Source organism: Gavialis gangeticus, unplaced genomic scaffold, assembly GCF_001723915.1.
Source record: "Gavialis gangeticus isolate Ggan-Ray unplaced genomic scaffold, GavGan_comp1, whole genome shotgun sequence".
In the NCBI taxonomy this organism is placed as follows: domain Eukaryota; kingdom Metazoa; phylum Chordata; order Crocodylia; family Gavialidae; genus Gavialis; species Gavialis gangeticus.
In genome coordinates, this window is record NW_017729031.1 from 45,560,747 (window position 1) to 45,579,160 (window position 18,414).

General features: G+C 38.4%; 1 protein-coding gene across 1 annotated transcript in view; it reads right to left on the bottom strand.

The window, feature by feature from the left end:
- DPP4 (dipeptidyl peptidase 4) overlaps window positions 1-18,414 on the bottom strand; it is a 97,400-nt gene that overhangs the window by 3,782 nt on the left and 75,204 nt on the right. Inside the window, exons 16-23 of the mRNA XM_019522838.1 lie at window positions 18,189-18,313; window positions 16,453-16,500; window positions 15,065-15,163; window positions 13,357-13,426; window positions 9,587-9,781; window positions 8,183-8,237; window positions 6,805-6,904; window positions 4,587-4,651 (exon numbers count right to left, since the gene is read on the bottom strand). Coding sequence (XP_019378383.1) covers window positions 4,587-4,651; window positions 6,805-6,904; window positions 8,183-8,237; window positions 9,587-9,781; window positions 13,357-13,426; window positions 15,065-15,163; window positions 16,453-16,500; window positions 18,189-18,313 — 757 coding nt within the window. The remainder of the gene's footprint in view (window positions 1-4,586; window positions 4,652-6,804; window positions 6,905-8,182; window positions 8,238-9,586; window positions 9,782-13,356; window positions 13,427-15,064; window positions 15,164-16,452; window positions 16,501-18,188; window positions 18,314-18,414) is intronic.

The window sequence follows — 18,414 nt, forward strand, 5'->3', positions numbered from 1 at the left end:
CCCCCCCCCCCCCCCAAGGCTATAGGAACAGGTATGTCTTAACCATGCTAACACATGGGGCTCTTAGGCTTGGGCAAACCTTGCTACTGACACAAACTACTCTGCCACAGGAAGAGTATCTCAGCTGATTTAAATGGTAATTTCTTTCTGTGGCAGAGTAGTTTGTTCCCAGGACAGCTGCTTATCTGCACACAGTTGTCCCAAAACAATTACCTTCAGGATTTTGCTTTGAAGTTTCCTGTTCTTGGGCAACTCGATGCATGTAGCTATGTTTAAAGTTCCCCTTACACTATCAGAGTGCTGTAAATCAGCATTATTCTAAATAAGAATCGGGCCTACTGTAAATTGCAAACAAACCAAAAATCCAAGCTGAGTGAAACTTGACAGCTCTTTACAACTTTATTTATCAAAATATAAGCAACCACAAAAAAGGTTAAGTAACATCAAATTAATTGTCTAGAAACGAGTAACCCACTGAAAAGCAGAAAACGGTAGTGACAGAAACAAGAGTTGGTACCGTGAAGATGCAGTGGAAACAAGCTAGCAAATATCGAAGTTGTAAAGGCCATAGTAAGGCAAAGTGATCCTGCCTAGAGAAATATTAATGCAGCAACATTCTGAGAGAAACAAATGAGAAGTAATGATCCACAGACGAAACCAATTAGGAAGCATTCACTGGGTGGCACAGTTTCCACACACACTGAGAAGTACTTATAGCTGATAGTTTAATCATACTAAGAGTGTTTTTCCGGCAAACCAACCTTCATACTATCAGTGGCTGAAGAGAAAGAGAACATTGTGGGGGTGGGGATGCATTACTTGTTCAGTAGTTTTCAGTAGTTCACTCATTTCAACTTCACTCTGTGACCTTCAGGTCTTAGACTAATTTAGTCAAGTATAAGCAAGGACTTCTGCATGAAATTCACCTGAGAAACTAGGCCTCTGGGACCAACTAAAGCACTGCTTTTTTTTTTGTTTTTTTGCTTCCTTCACCTTAATGTTCACATTAGACAAATTTGCTTGTATATATTTCCTAAACATTAAGAACCAAATTTATTCCCTATAGATTATCACTTGAACATGGATACTTGTGATTGTTCTAAACTATATTCTACCTTTGCTCTCACCCAAGCAATCCCTCTCATCTCAGTGAGAGGTGTACAAAGTACAGGCCCTGGCCTCTGGCTTCCAAAAAGGATATTTCAGTGTCACAAGTTGAGTGGGCAGTTGCACCCAAAAGCAACAATTGATGTACTGGATCAGGCTGTTGGACACATCTGGCTGTAAATAAATCCAGTATATTAGTATGCTTGCGTGTTCTTATTAGTCATTGTACAAGTCACCTCTCCCAACGCCCCTGTCAGTGCAAGTGTTCAGCTCTGGGCTACACTGAGCCTAACTGGCTTCGGTAAAGATCACACAGCAGTCAACATTTTATCAGCACGCAACAAACAAGTTAAGGTTTGGCTGAAACTGAAGGTCTCTCTCCCTTTAGCATATTCTCGGATAATAGAACAAATGTCAAATCAGTACAAGATGGCATATTTACAAAATTGTACCCTGTTTTGCATAACCTAATGATGCAGCAGTTCTTAAGGACTGAACATTTCAAATCTGCTAGCAAAAGATTGCCAAATCTATGACTGTTTCAAACACTTGCCAAAAGCATATCAAATTCAGAGTGAACTGCAAAAGAGTGTTCTCTTTCACAAGTTGAACAGTCCCTTTTGTGTGCTCTGGGCGGCTGCTGTCTCTGACTTTTAAGGGTCTGGTCTCTTTGTCATCTCCTCTTCTGATACAAGTCCCAGAAACCTCCAAGGACAGACAGGCCTCCCATTCTCTCAGCCTAAGATCTGTACTTTCTTTGGTTGGCCCTTACTCTCTGATGTATTGTAACCTCATGTGTAGATGTTTGCCACCTTTACAAAACTCCTAATTATATAAAGTCTCTCTGGCTATCTTTACAGGACCAAAAATGGGCCAGGTTTTATTTTCACTTATGTGGAGACAACATATGTTCACATTTCATTAATGTTCAGTTGAAGTTTTTTTCCAAGCTCCTATTTTCATACTTCAAGGTCGCCTTAAAATAATAATAATAATAATACCCAATCACACCTAATTAGCTACCTAGGACTGCATGATCAAATCATTCCCCAGATCCTCTTCATAACATCAATGGAAACTTACATCTCAAAAATATTCAGATCCATCAGCATTTCTGAGACCAAGGTGGTAACAATGAGTGTAGAGTATTACAAGAGGAGTTCAGACCCTCCTACTCTGGCTAGTACTTTGCAGCACTGTGTAGAAACTAGGGCTCAGTTTGGATCGAGTCACTTACTGTCACTGAATAAAGAACAGTGTTGTGTTGTTAAGCTCAGAAGGCAGTCTTCACCAGCTCTCTATGGACAAAAAGGTCTTTGTGGGGCAAAACCTTGAAGGAAGAAGTTAAGAGGGGAAAAATTCTGAGTGTGTTCAGCAAGGCTGTGAGAAACTCAGTTCTTGGAAGAAAACTAGTCCCCCATGAATAAACCTTAGGAAAACATTAGCAGGTGAAGAGAAGGGGTTCTAAGAGTGCGCAGGAAAGGAGGACTGCAGTCAGACTTTTCTACCAGTAAAGAAAACTAGTGTGAGAATCTGATCTGTATGATTACCCACCCCCCTCCTCCATCGAGCCACCATCCTTCCCAATTAGTCCTCTGACTAACACATTTTAAACCTTTAGCTCTTTGGTACTGGCAGTTTCAACGCGGTCATTGCCAGCAATGGATGTTGCGCCAAGAAAATCCGACTCCTGGCGTGAAAGGATAAAACAGTCCTCTGGTGCCATCTGTGCCGTGAAGCTGGAGAGTGACTTTGTGCACCCAGTGTGTTAACGTTCCATTCTGTAGCAAGAGAGTGGCTTCTATTTACATTGCTACCTAGCAAATTTGCTACTTCTCCCACTTCCTTAAAGGAGCATTCTTGAAAAAAGCAGAAAGAAAAGAGATGGACTTAACAGCTGGAAAAAGTCAGATTTGTCAGTCAAAGAGTCTATGATGGGTCTTGAAATGTCCGCTGTAATAAATGAGCCATGAAAAGTAAGTCATGGTTGGCACAGTCCAGCAGCCACCACTGCTTTCCTCATATCTCCAAGTTATTAAAACCTTTACAACATAACAGCTGCCACAGCCTACATGACTGTGATAGGTCCACAAAGGAGATTTCAGTCCATTTACATATTTAACATGACATTTGTCATGTCTCCTAGTAAGCACCACTTACCATTTGTACCATGCAGTCAAGGGTCATTTTAAAACTGTCCCAATTTACTTAAAGTCAAACCCAAAATAATGTCAGAGAAACACTTTTCTCAAACTTCCTTTCCCCCCCACCTACAGTGGACTCCTTCTCATCTTCTCCTAAATGTCTCTTGTGACCTGCACATGAGCTAAACATGTACGGGGTGGGTATTTGCATCTTTCCTAACCTGATGTTTGTCTCTACTACTTGTAGGCACCCCAACATTGCTGCCCTATGTCCCATGAACTGGAATCTACAACTTAGGAACAGCCCAGCATGCCTCCATTCCTGCAAGCTATACTGGTTCTACATCTGCCATTGAGTCTGTCTGTATTAATAAGAGTCCCAGGAGCCTGTATAGTGTCTTATAACCATTTTATTTGCCCCCCAACTCTAAAGATGATTATTGACTGGTCCCTTCCTCAGCAAAAACTAGAGAAATCTTGGGGTTGCTATGCCTTATACCACCAAGTTGTTATTCAGGCAGCTAGAGGGAGCTTGCAAGCATAGATAGATTGGTTACATTTCTACCCCTCCAGAAATCCACACAATCATGGATTTGGTGTAACGGTCTAAAATAATGATGTTGGTTCTAGCTCTGTTTTCCCACAATCCTGAAGAATCCACAGTTATTCTGCACCACAACTATAGTAACTTTAGGGTGACGAGTAGTGGCCAAGGATCTGGTCCCTGACATTTTCCAGTTCAGAATTTGATCCTATCTGAATAGTGACTAGAGCAGTGTTGTCAAGTCTTGTAAATTTACTGTAACTTTCACCATATCTAATAGGTTTTCTCCCTCTTTTCCCCCTCTTTCTCATTAACTTCAAGAAGCTTGTAATTGACAAAATTCATGGAGTCTCTACATTTATCATCACATCTGGACAGGAAACAAAGCAGTGACTTTCTTTTGGTATAGTTTTAAAGATACAACATGGTTTGCCCAGCAATGTATTTTTAAACAAATTAACTTTTTAGCAAATGAAATAATTACCCCCAATTTATAGCTTGTGAACTCTGTTCACAAAATGTCCAAACTGAATCTGACATAAAACCCCCCACAAAACAAAAACAAAAAACAACCACCACCTGGGGTAACAATTAAAAATAATTCATTCTAAGCCTAAGGACATAATGCTAGGACTTCTAAAAACACAGCTGAATACAGCTTGAACTGGATTCAACACATACAAATTAATCTGAAAAAAAAAAAAGGAATGCATTAATAATTCCTTATGATGCAGTTGGGAGGGGGAAAATAAGCTTTAATAATATAAAAAAGAAATAAAATACTTTCTTACCTCGTAGTATTTTAGATTATCATTTTCTACAGGAAGACCCATATAGCGCTCTGTATATATTGAATCTGTAATGTTAAAATATGAATATATTACAATGCTTTCACTTTGTAAGGTTTTTCTCTACCTGCAGTTCCACATGTTGTGTTATTTGGAGACATAAGGAACACATTACCATATTGGAAAAAGTCACCATTTTCCCTGATGAACCTTGTAGGTAATAGTAATTGTTCAGAATATTTAATGTTGCGGTTGCCATGGACACCTGAATGTTGAATATTAATAAACCACCTTGTGTCAATGTTACATTATTGCTATTCTTCCAGTAATCTTTAGGAAAATGTGGAGAATCTTACAGTAGCTATCTTGTTTCTGAAAATGACTCAGATAATTTCTGAGGTATTTCAAATGTAATGATATTAAGGAAGAAAATTGCAAAAGTTGAATTATTTCTTTAGAGCTCAGTTTAGCTTTATTTGCTTTTGATACAATATCTCTGTTTTTTCATAGATTTTCCAGCATGTCACTATCATTTCCTTTGCCAGATTTACTGCTGTATTCCATGTTAAATTACACAAACTGACACACAATCACCATATTTCAGTGTCCATTTAACTACTGATTATTGTAAATGTTGTCATATGTTTGATTTTATTTTTGCTGCTGTTGATTTTAAATTCCACTGTGTCCTTTTAAATGATCTACTAACTTACAGTGTGGAATGTTAGTGTTTCTTTGTCACTGAAAATAAAACCTTTGCATAGGATTCTCTGCTATATTGGAATATCTGGCATAAGATGTCATGAAAATTTGGTACAAACAAAGAGCTACTGGCAAGTAAAAATTGCACAATAATAATAAAAATTAATTTTGGGGGGGGAAGATGTTATTATGCAACATATGAGGAGCACAATATTATACTGTCCATCCCGATGCTTTAATTACATTGCAACTATTCATTACTAAAGTCTAGTATTATTTTGCATAAAATGGGTATGTTTTATAGTAATTGGGATTGAACATCTTTCCTGAAGTGACCAAAAACAATTATTTTTTTAAATCATTCAGTGGAAGGAGACATTTAACATGCATTCAGTAGAATGTCGCACTGTATTTCTCAGCTTTTAGGTAGACCTGTTAGTGTGATTTTCCTTCTGTGTTACTTGATAGTTGTGCTGTCACTTCAGAAATTAAATGTCAAAGGTTCTGAATTATAAAGCTTTTATATAATAGTACCAAATACCTGATGCAGGGTTGGGCATTCTGATAAAAAAAATGGCAGTCATTTTAGTAACGATAATGCTGGTCTAGTCTTGTTTAATATTCAGTAAAAAAATTCAAAGAAATTTTACCGCAAAGAAAAAAGAAAAATATTTTAAATGTCTCCTTTGTAAATTATCTAGAAAACCCTTTATTCAGGCTGAATCTAAATCATAAGCAAGTCCCTCATCACAGCTTTAGGCTACCATGTTATCATTGCTTCTTTTGCAAAGTAAGCGCCCACAATTTATTTTTTTTTAATATTGTTTTAAAGTAATAAGTAAGACCTTTTAGTAGTCTTTTCACATTTTCAAGTGCCAAGATGGCATGGAAACACACCTTTTGTTTGGACTTATAGCAAATTATATGGTTGTACTATTTTTTTTTTTTTACCCATGCAGGTATTTCTTTAGAAAGCCACCTATATTTGCAAAAACTGAATTTTAAAACCCCCAAAGAAAAAAAAAACATAGCAAAAGAACAACAACAACAAATTCTGTGTTTTTCAGGGGTTGACTTTATACAAAATTTGATTAAATCCTCCTTTGTAAGCAACATTATAATTTAAGGAAACAAAGACTAATAGTAATGGACAATGTGACACTCAGTAATGGTCTGAATACTTTAGAAAACAGTTTATAGGGAATGCAAATGCATACATTAGCATAATAGTGATACTGTAAATATTACCATGATTCTGTGTTTGTTAAAGTTAAACAAATTATCTTAAATTTAGTATCTGATTTTTCAAGTGAGAACCAGAATTGGGGGAGTCTGTGTAATGCTGAAGCATAATATTCCACATTGGTTCACAAAAACAAACCAACTGGCATTTAAGTGGCATCATCCATTTACGATCATCCAGAATTTGATCAAGGTTTTACTCTATGAAATCAACACTTTTCAGTGCGTGTACTACAAGACATATGAGAAGATTTGTAACTGTGAAGTTATCACATACCATAAAATTGCCAGCGTGACACAGGGGCTACAGCAATTCCACACTTGAACACTCCACTACCAGATCCTAGCACCATGGAGGTCACGTAACCCCCATAAGACTGAGAAAAAAAAACAATTAAGTTATTTTAAAGAAAAGGAAGGGAAATGACCCATCTACTAAACTATTTATCATCTCTTTAGAGGTTCTACACTTTTCTTATATTAAATACCTCCTTTATGATTGTGGGTCTTGTTTCACTGGTGGATGAGGTGAAGTAGGTAGTAAATACAAGGTTAACTTGTGATCTGTTGCACAGGATTGTATGGGGAACAGGCTCTGGAAAGGGGAGCTGCAAACATGCAACTAAACTGCAGTGGAGCCAGTACCAGGGACTTCAAAAAACAGTGTCCTCTCTCTTCACAGTTGGAAGGAAAAGGATGGAGTCAAGGCCTAACCCTACAATGTGCTTTACCAGATACCTATATAGTGTGTCGGGAATAAGTCAGCCACATTGCATATTTGACCTCTCCCCTATTCCCTCTCTTCACCCCCTAAAGCAGCAAGACCAACAAGATTATGACTCAAAGTTTAAAAATGGATGTTGCATTTTTCCCAGGATAAGCCATTTTATTCCAAGACAAAGTACAGTTATTCAGACATCCATGTCCATTGTCCCAGGATAAATCCTAAAAAAGTTAATCACAAAGTACATCTGAACAGTAACCTTGGAATTACACCACTAAATCACTGACAGAAAAGCAACAGGGCATTCAGCCTCTCACTATTACAAGGGTAATGTGTGCACATGTCAATCCTGGGATAGTTCTGTTCTGGGACAAACACATTTACAACTTGTCCAAGGACAAAGGTAACATCTGTTCCTAGCCTAAGAGTAACAATCTCCCTTTCAGTCTGTTTCATGGCAATGTAACATGACACTGCTCCTTACTGTTTTCACATGATAAACTCACAATGTAGCCTGATGCACAGATGCTTAAATATAGCACGTCAGAAGAGCATGCAGGTAGTTAGGTATCTTAATGGTCTATTCCTTTTGGACTTAGAAAGCATAATATATTTTAATACAGTTATCAAAAGAGTCCTGCTAACCTCCAAGATACAAGTCAATGCATATGACTATACACTGTAGGAAAATATAATAGCTGTTTCATCTTTGTAAACACAGTGTATAGGAATTCTTTAAAAATATTTTCTAAGTTCCTTAGTTCTCATTATTACCATTTCCACAGCCACAAGAACCTTAGATGTGCATATAATTAGTAACTGGTTATTTGAACCTCACCAAGCCTGTGTGGTTTGTAGTAAGTATACCGTGTAAACAAAAGAAGACATAATAGTCTTTACAAATATGTAAAGAAGCAACTTGAATACTCACCCAACCCCAAATAGCTATTCTGTTTTTATCAACAAAGCCCATTTCAGAAAATTTTCTAAAAACAAATAAAAATCAAACTCAATAGATTGCAGATGTTTACAATGTATATTACAGTGAACATATGCAATTACCCATTTTACGTGTAGGTTTTGGCTTGTAAGGTTAGGGCTGGACCTCTCAATTATAATGACTGCTTGAGACAAAATGCATGCTTCACCATTTCTCTGATTTTCAAAAAACCTGCTGAGTGTTTTGTGTCATTAAAAGAAAACAAAACCTGTCAGCTTCATAAAAAGTTGTCACCAGATGCACTGGCTTTTACATAAATTGTTTTGAATTCATCTAGGTGATTGTTAGAATGACAACAGCAATCATGTAGCACAAAATGGAAAGCTGCAGCCTAAAGACTAAAACTCTTGAAACTCTGGCCAGTGAGAGGATGAAGAGGGTTTTTCTGGTGTTTTTTTTTGGGGGGGGCGAGGGGGGCAGGGGGGAGCGCTGGGTTTTTTTAAGTCTCCATTCACTCAGACTCCTCTTCAGGAGTGAAATTCACCTCTTAGTTATTTTGGTGCAATCTCATTGACTTCATTTACTTCAGTGGGGTTCCAGGAGGCCCCTGACAGATGGTATCTGGCTGCCCCTGCACCAGCAATATGGTATGATGGGAACTGATATAATCCCACACTCACACCTCCTGCCATGCACGTGTAACATGGCAGGAAGCATGACTGTTGGAATCCCACATCAGTTCCTATCGTCTGTCAGGGACCTGAATGTTGAATATGACCACCAGTGCAAATGCCAAGTAGCTCAATATGTACAAACAGAAACCAGTCTTACTGAACTGAAGCCAATGATTTGTTTTTCTGCTTTTTGTATGCTATATCAATAAGTCATTGGTTTTCAGTCCTCAGTTAAGAATCATTAAATAAGTAGGGGTTTATAGAAAAAAGATCCATGTTGAACATTTGACCATAAGAGGACTAGCCCAGAGTTACAAAGGAAACTTAGAAAAGCTTGAAATAGAAGTTGGTTCTCCTAACTCTGAGCCCTATGCTACAGACAAGATCATCCTTTCTTTTCTGTAAAAGCACCAGGATAATAAAGTTTTTGCCAATGAAGCACATTCTCCTCTTACTGTTTGTCATGATGTTACTTACTCTATGTTTTTAAACATGTAGAATTACAACTGCTCAGCATATGGAAATTAACTAGTATTTAGCTACAACTTTTGGTACAAATTCCAGTACGACCATTTGATAAATCCTCTTTTCTCTATTCCCAGATTTATGAGTTGTTTACTGAGCAGAAACAATAGTGTTCTAGTTTATTGCTCTTAAAATGTCAACAGCTGGACAGCCAGCTGGCTATATAGTGATCAGTGACAGTCTACTGCATGCTCACCTGGCTGCTGCAATTTGATCCTCTATTTCATATGTTCCCAGTCTTCGATATATTGCATGCATGATTTTATCTCCTTGGTAGCCACTTCCTCTGCCATCAAAGCTAGCCACGATGATCTGCTCTGTGCTTGCCAGGTATGTAGCCCAATTGATTCGGAAGGCATAATCTACTTTCTGACTGCAGGGCCCGGCATACCTATGTAAAGAGTCCCAAAGGATTCAAACACTTGCCATTCCCTAATTCTCTTATCAATGGCATACAATGTTCTTAGTGCTGACAATCACCGGAAATAAGAAACAGGCAAACTTTATGACTAAACTGAGCATTAGGAATGTACAAAAAGCATTCACTACTTAAACTAAATTCTGCTTTTCCTGGGTAATATGACTTGCAATCTTCGTGGAAATATCCATGAGTAAGGACTCCAAGACTGGCCCTAATTTAGGAATTTTATTGCTTTGTCCTGTGGATTACAGTCTTAGAATCAAGGAGAGTGGGATACCAAGAATCCTAATCAAAATCCCTCTTTGTTTTGGCATGTTTTATCACTGCAATTAAAAAAGATGCTATTGTTTAACTGAACCAATCTATTTCTGTTGCTCCACCTAATTAGTATTCATTAAGTGTCTAGTTGAAAAAAAAACTTTGAATCAAAAGTGAATAGCTTTTACTTGTGAAAATTTAAAAAATCCTTCTCTTTTTTGGACACTTTTGGTGATTCATTAGTGAAATTAAACATACACCTATTAAGTAATCAGGCTATTTTTATTGAGGCTGGGAAGGAAGAAAGAGGAAAACACTGTTAGTGGATAGTCTATTTTGAAATACTTAAGAGGCATGTGAGCATTCTGGAGATAAAGCCACATCAATTAGATTAAGTAAGCGATATTTGCGTAATCTGGCTATTCTGCTTGTGAACAATTTGCCATGTGCCACCTTATCTTTTCATAAAGCAAGATGACCCTTAAGACAGACCTGGAAGATTGGACCTTAAAGCTTTTCAATTTTATTTCCCATATTTGGGGGAAAGAGAAGCAACTTTTTAAAAATGGAAGATGCCCAGATCAAAGTCTAAACAATAACAGGATTTGTACAATTATGACTTGTGTGCAAGTACATCACTTTCAATACTGAGCCACGTAAACATCAGAAATTCATGGAACCCTATGTAAACTGTGTATATGGAAACATTCTAACTTGTAGGATCCCTACGTGTAGCATTATTTCTATGTGAAAACCCTGTTATTGCTGAGGGAATAGTGACAATGCTCACCTGTCATCTGGACAATGATGTTCGTATGATCTTTCTGGAGAGTATGCACCTCCATTCCAGAGTGTGATGATTAGTACCATATTGTACGAAACAAAGGAGCTACTCACCAAGCCACAGATTACTCGATGAGAAAACCGGGGGGGGGTGTTGTGTTTTGAATACTAACGAGTAAAGAGCATTTACTACTCATGAAAAGTTTAAGTGGCAAATAATAAGTCCAGTGATCCAAATTTCATTAAATAAGAAAAAAGAGGAATCAACTTTCATATTTTATGTTCAGTGTAACTACTAATGTGTTTTATTTGTCTTTGAGAGCCATTTCCCAGCAAGCAGAGAAATTCATTAGGTATTTCTATAAATAACAAACTGCAGTAACTCAGTTAAAAGAAACAGAAATGAATGCAAAAATACTATTATATTGCTATGAGCAGAAGACTCTGAGAAAGAAAAGGAACAAAGAGTATATATGTTCATGGTCCACTGAATGTGTCTTTTTACACTATTCATTTAATTAGCCTGATTATGTTTTGAATATGGAGGTTAGTGTATGCCATTACAAGGCTTTAATTTCTCTCTCTCTGGTCACTGGTCTCAAGGCCTATAACTGTCTTAAGTAAAGATTTCTAAACCTAACGTTTCTCTAATATGTACAAATAAGTTCAAGACCATTTTCCTTTTCTGGAGTTTGGAACTAGGAAATATCAGGCAGTTTTCTATTCAGTTTTCTTCAGTAAGCATTATAGATCCAATCAAAAGATACCGAAGTCAGTGGAAAGATGTCTATTGACTTCAGTGGACTTTGGATCTGGCCTAAGAGGGATCCCAAGATGATGAATAAATTATGTGCCCTCAATGCCTACTGATTTGCATGAACTGAGGGTGCTTGAGGCCTCAAAGGAAGACTTCAAAATCATGCAGGATCAGGTCTTAAGAGAATTATATTTCTATATAGCAAGATAGCCCTGAAATGATTTCCCTTTTCTTCAGCTTTATAATGTTGGCATACAAAAGCTCCTCTAAAACAAACCTCCCTCAGTTGTTACTATCTAGACTTCTCATTACATTGTCCATTCTGAAGACTGTAATTACATTGCAACTACTCATTAAATAATATTCACTGACCTTCTAGGCAACCTTTATAAGCCACAGATGCAATAACCCAGCTTCAATCTGGTGCAGGCCTGGCAGCTTTATCAGCACATCAGCAGTGGGGCAGGTGGAGGGGACAGGCAGGAGATACTTTGTCCATGGCTGTGCTGAGGAACTGCATCTCACCGCTTCTGCTAGACCCCCGCTCCCTAACTGCAGCATGGGCACAGCTGCCAGCTGGTAGGGAACTGAGCCAGGGTCAGGCATCTGAAACCTCTGTCTACACTGCTGACACTTTTCCCTGTACTCTGCTTCTTGGTTGTGGGTGCTGCTAGAAGTTACTCAGGCCCAGCTCAGTTCCTTACCTAGTACAAGTTGTGCCCATGCTGCAGGCAGGGGCCAGGGGGTGGGGAAAGCAGTGGTAATGGGGGCACAGCTTCCAGCTCCCAGCCCCCAGTGCAGCTCGTTGCTGCCCAGCACTAGCACAGGCATGGGCAGAGGCAAAGCCTTTTGGTTCTGCGAGACAGATCCAGTGGCTCTGTGGGCAGATCTGGCTTGCAGGCTGTATGATGATGCTGACCCCTGCCATAAGCAACAAAATAGTCTTGTTAATCTGTACCATTTGTTCTAATGCAAGTGCTTAGGCCAGGGGTTGGCAAAATGGTGGATCCAGCCCGCAGCCAGACTCCATTTCCCAGAAGCCCCTGCTCACATTGCTGTGGCCAGTTTCCATGGAGACCCCAGGAGCGGGCACCATGATGGTGCAGGGCCAGGGTTTCCATGGAAACCAGCCCCAGCAGTGCTGGCAGGAAGCATGGCTGGGTAGGGTGTTGTTCCGGAGCTGGGGCTGGGATTACGCAGTGGTGACTGCATGGTCCAGGGCTGGGACACAGCAGTGATCCACTGCCTGCATGCCCATGCCCAAGGTGTGTGGGCTGTGGATCGCAGCTCTGCCCTGGCTTTGGACCACGCTGTCACCACCGCAAGATCCCAGCCTCGGAGCAGCTCGCTGCCCATCTGTGCATCCTGCCAGTGCTGGCAGGGCCAGTCCCCATGGAAAGCCTGGCCTCACGCTGTCATAGTGCTGCCACTCCTGGGGTCTCCACAGAAACCGGCCACAGCAACACAGGTAGGAGCTGCTGGGAAATGGAGTCCACCATGGGCCTGATCCAGCCTGTGGGCCAGACCTTGCCTGCCCCTGGCCTAGGCAGTCCACCACAGGAAAAAACCCTTGACAATCTGTGGAAATCTGGGATTTGCACTGATTCTTCTCTCTCAAAAACTGCTTTTAAAAATAAATTAGAAAAGTATTTATGCCAATTTTATGTCTTCTAAAGCTGTTAGAAGCCTTTGAAGGAGATGAAAGCAATTAACATAGCATTGCCACCTGTATTGGAAGACGACTTACACATCAAGGAGCAGAGGGTACTTCTTTGATGAATCAAAATGGGGAGGTAAGATCATCTGATACCAAAATACTGAAACATAAAAAGAAAGGAAAAAAAATCATGTGACTTGGCTCTTTCCCCAGGAACTGACTGACGCATGACCTATGTGAACGTATGTTCTTATGTTCAGCAAAGTACATCTGCATCATTCCTTAATTTTTTTAAAAATTTGTATAAAGCTTAATCATATTAAAAATGGCCTGTAACATATTAATTGAGATTTGCTAAGTGAATTAAAAAAACCTCAACTCAAAATTCTTCAAGCCTTGCAAGGCAGTCTGTGGTCTTTTAAAAAGCTCATAGATATCAAAAAAATAAAAGATTTCTCAACATGTTTTCTAATACTAATATATTAAGATTCTAAATTAAAGTGGAAATCCTGGCGAAGTGATGCACTGGCCAGATGATTAAGAGCTCGAAGAATATCTTTTCTAGACTCAGTGAGTGAGAAAATGCTGAGTAAATTCTGAATGAACTTCCCTAGTAAGTTTGGAACAATGAACTCTGTTCACAGACCTGTGAGTACTGTCTCAGAAGTTATATGTTATCAACAGACTAAGTGGGGTGGGGAGGGGAGGGGAGGGGAGGGAGGATGTTGTTTTCTGAAGGATTTTACAGGAATAGGTGTTGTAGGATGTTGAGTATGAATGAATATTGTAGGAATGTGCTTCATACGAGACGAGAGTACAAGCATTACAGAACTTTGTACACTTCAAACTATGCAGGATGATAGAATATAAGTGTGCTAAAGTGACAGTCAGATTAAGATACTGGATAATATGCAACTGAAAAGGTAATTTTGTACCTCTGTGCTCTGGAGATGCACATCTGTGTCTTCACTGATACGTATAGGATATGTGGTCATAGGAATACATTTGGATCTGACGTAAGTTTAAATAAATTGATTTTTTTCAGTCTAGTACTACATTAAAATAAGATTCCCCTTACCAACAGCTTCTACCCTGAAGAGATGAAGTAGTAAGAAGAAGGAGGAATAAAAAGATGAATACACAACTGATAGCATGGAGAACATCTTTAAACCTCCATCTTCCCTGGAAGATGTCGTCGTTAGCTCTAACAAAAAATATTACTGAAAATAAAAGACAGAAACAAAAAGATAAAGAAAGTTATAATACAAAAGAGATAAGAGTGGGAGGAGGGAAGTATCAAAACAGTAACAGCAGCACAGAATTGGATACTATTTATAAAGTTTGATTACTTTAAGAATATTTGTTTGCTGAACAGAGTAAATTTTTGTCATAAAAGAGAAAAAGGCTGACAGCAGAAGTTGGAGTCAGGAATAGTCTCGATGGGTACTGTGCCGGCTTCTCAGTATGGCAGTGCTCTTCAATCTGATTTAGCTGTCTGCCTCCCAATAGTATTGTCATTTTATTCTATTATACTGCATAGCTTCAGAACTTCAGGAATGCAAGGAATTATTTTACATATTTAAGCAACTTTACATCTCAGTTTATTTTTCCTAGTATTTTTAGACTGGAATACATCTTTTCTAAGAACAGCAAATTAAAGACAGCTAGCTAAATATAGCTTTCATACACTGATTTTTTCAAGTAAATCTCAAAGTACTTTCCCAAGAAGCTTATCACAATTTTACATATGGAGAAACTCAGGCATAAAGTGGTAAAAATACATGGTAAAGAAACTTACCGTTCCCATTCAGATTAATGGATTCAACTCTCTTTGAAGGCATCTGAATGTCCTTCAATGAATTATTCAAATCTGTGTTGTTTTCCAAGTTTCTGATGGCTGAATAACAGAGTGGACAAGACAGATTTTTTTTAAACAGTAAAAATTCTTTTTAAATAAAAAAAAATTAAATAAATGGGCTTTTAAAAATAAAATCATGTCAAATTAAATATGAAATGATAGCAACCTAAATAAAGGCTTAAACATTCTGTAATTGGTTGAAGTAATTAAAATAAACATAGCAATATGTTGCTCTGATATTTTTTTAAACCATCTAAGCAGGTCTTCCCTGGGAACGAGGTAGCTAACCTGGTTTGACAATTTTGCTGGACTTATCAATGTCTCTGAAAATCTAGGTCAAGGTAACCAGAAATAGTCAATTTACTAAATGTTATATATTTACTATAATAAATCTTGTGGCAACCATTGATCCTCCTGGATCATGGTGTATGGATGAGGGCCACCCAGACCTTCAATGCATATGCCTGGGCAGGAATTTTTGAATGAGTGGAGGCTGCCCAGACCTTCCATCCTCCCTTTAGGCCACTGAGACAGAATCCAAAGACCAGATGTTTGGTACCTCTATGGCTGTCACTATATAAGCGTCCAGAAATCAAACCCAGGTCTCCTGTGTGGTAGACAAGGATTCTACCACTGAACTACAGGGGACTTCTTGTAACAAACGATTTACTTTTAAATGCAAAACAAATGTTGAAAAACATTTTTATGAGGTTTCACTTGACTAATAACTATTTTGAAATGTTGTTTTTCTCTATTTTAAATTGAATTTCTATATTCATTCCAATACAGCTTGACACAAAAAAGAAAAAGTTACCTAGCAAATAAGAAATACATTATTCACCATTTTCCAGGACAATCAAATCATATAAAAATAAGATTCCTTATGGATATCAAGTTACAGAATGCGTACCCTGGTTAGCAAAATTTGCAGCAAAATTAACATAAAGGCTATTTTTATTTGCAAATCAGTATGCTTAAAGGGTTCAACCAGTGAGAATGAAGTTGTTTAGTTTTTTTTAAATACAAATGAAAGTCAAATTTAAATAATCAATTTTAATGTATGACTAAAATCCATGATTTTAAAATCTTTGTTCACAATTAATCCACAGAGATTAACACGTAAATAAATGACAGTTATAAGGACTTCATTATAGTGAATATTTCTCATTTTACTCAAAAAATTAATTCAGTATGTTTGGTGTTTTATGGTTTTTGTTTTTATATGATACACTGTAAAACATTCTACAAGCTCTAAGACTAAAGAATACTACCCCTGATCCATGGAACATGTACACATAATGCAATTGAAAACAGAAAAACTCCAGTACCTTGATCATCACTACTTCTGTGAAGCACACACTTGGGCAGGCCTGGACCTATTGACAGCACAAGAACATGCATGTTTTGTTTATAGGCCTTTTAAAATATGGTTCCATAACAATAAGTAGGTAGGAGCAACTTGAAAGATTCATAGCTCAAGCTCAGCCCAGGAAAGTGCCTGAACCTTTGTATCCAAACTTTTTCAGGTCCACTGGGGGGGGGGGGGTATCAGGACTCTTCCCAAAGTTGCTCCCCACCTCACAATCCACCAAGAATCTGAGCATCCAGTCTTCCATATTTGAGGGTGGGATGCAGAGAGGCCCAGACTCCCCAAGGCATAGATTTAAGGTTTCATCACCATAAAAAAAGAAACCCTATCAGTTCATAGAGGAGAGAAAAGCAAGAGTCTTTTAGACTTTCCTTCAACTGATTAATTCCTCCCCAGCACTATCATATCTATGGCCCACAGGACAGTAACTCAGGAGGTGAATCTGTAGGTCAAAGCATATATAAATATTTCTTGAACTCTTTGTGGCAAGATCATCATCTCTTTCCTGATTTTGTTCCTATTCTCTGATTACTTCCCTTTCCAAACAAGCATATCAAACTAAGGTAACTCCAATGTCTTTCTACAATACAGAAATCTCCATAGGCTTCCCTTTATGGTTAGGAACAGGAATTACACAAACTGGTATGTGATTGGAAATGGGTTAAAATCTGTAATATAACAGAAGTTCAGTGCACATAAACTGCTTTCAAAATAGCTGAAAGCAGTTTACAATAAGATGGATGTAGTATTAGACTTGATTGATTTAGATTAAATCAGTTTTATGAATGTCTGTCTCAAATCCCCTCCAGATTTAAATTAATTAATAGTTCCCCAGCATCCCGGGATGCTTTGTATCTGTGCTGCACACATTCCCTCCTCCCTCCCCCCTCTTGCAGGGTGGGTGAGCTAGCTTTGGCCGAAGCTGTCTGCTCCAGCTAAGCAGGAGGTGTGCTCTAGTGCCCCCCCAACTCCTCGCCTGGGCCACTGCAGGCGTGTGACTGCATTTCTGGAATCAAAAGTGATTGTCTGTCACTTGCTTAAATAGCAGTTCAATCCATGCAGCTCAGACAAACCTGTGAAGACTGAATCAATTCTCTGTCTGTATTTAGTTTAAGAACAATGTCCAATCTCCTTATGGAAATTCTGCCAGAGGTCCTCCTTGAATCAAAGAACTTACACTTCATGCTCTCCTTTTCAGAAGTATGAGTGTCACCTCCCTGATGCTTAATAGCACAATGTTCAGGATCAGCTTAATCAGTGAGGAGTGAACTGGCAGTAAAGTATTATTCAGGAGCCTTCAGCTCTGGTGCATTACATTCACCCTCATCTGAAACCGCCAGGATCTATTGCTCTTCTGAACATTTTGCCAGAAATATCTATTTTCAAAGGCTGCTTTAGAGGATGGAACATCCTGAGGTTTAGGACTGCACAGGAAAGGAGAGTTTTGTGTTTTGCTATGGGATGAGTTCTGCTGACTCTAGGCATAAGCTACCATTTAGTATTATTTTATACTTGTATTTTCATCAGGGTCATTTGGAGCAGTGGAAAAATAATCCCTTTTTATTACTATTGTGTAACTCCAAAGAAATCAACACATATTCTAGCTTGTACCCAAGGCTTTCACTGGCTGATTTTTTTTTCTTCTGCATTAAGTAGTAAGTCACAGTTATGTTGATTAGTTTGGGCCATACTCACCAAAACAATTTAGCAGATAATATTGTGCATTTTGGCTGAAGGATGTGCTGTAATACTGACATCTTTCTTGGTCCAGATCACAGCTAATGCACTTAGCATTAATCTGACCTTTGCCAAATTCCACTCTGCAAAGTGACAGAAAGTTGTATTTCAAAGACACATTTCTGAAAATGTTGGTTCAGTCACTATCATTAACCTATGATTAAGTAAAGCCAAATTAAATGCG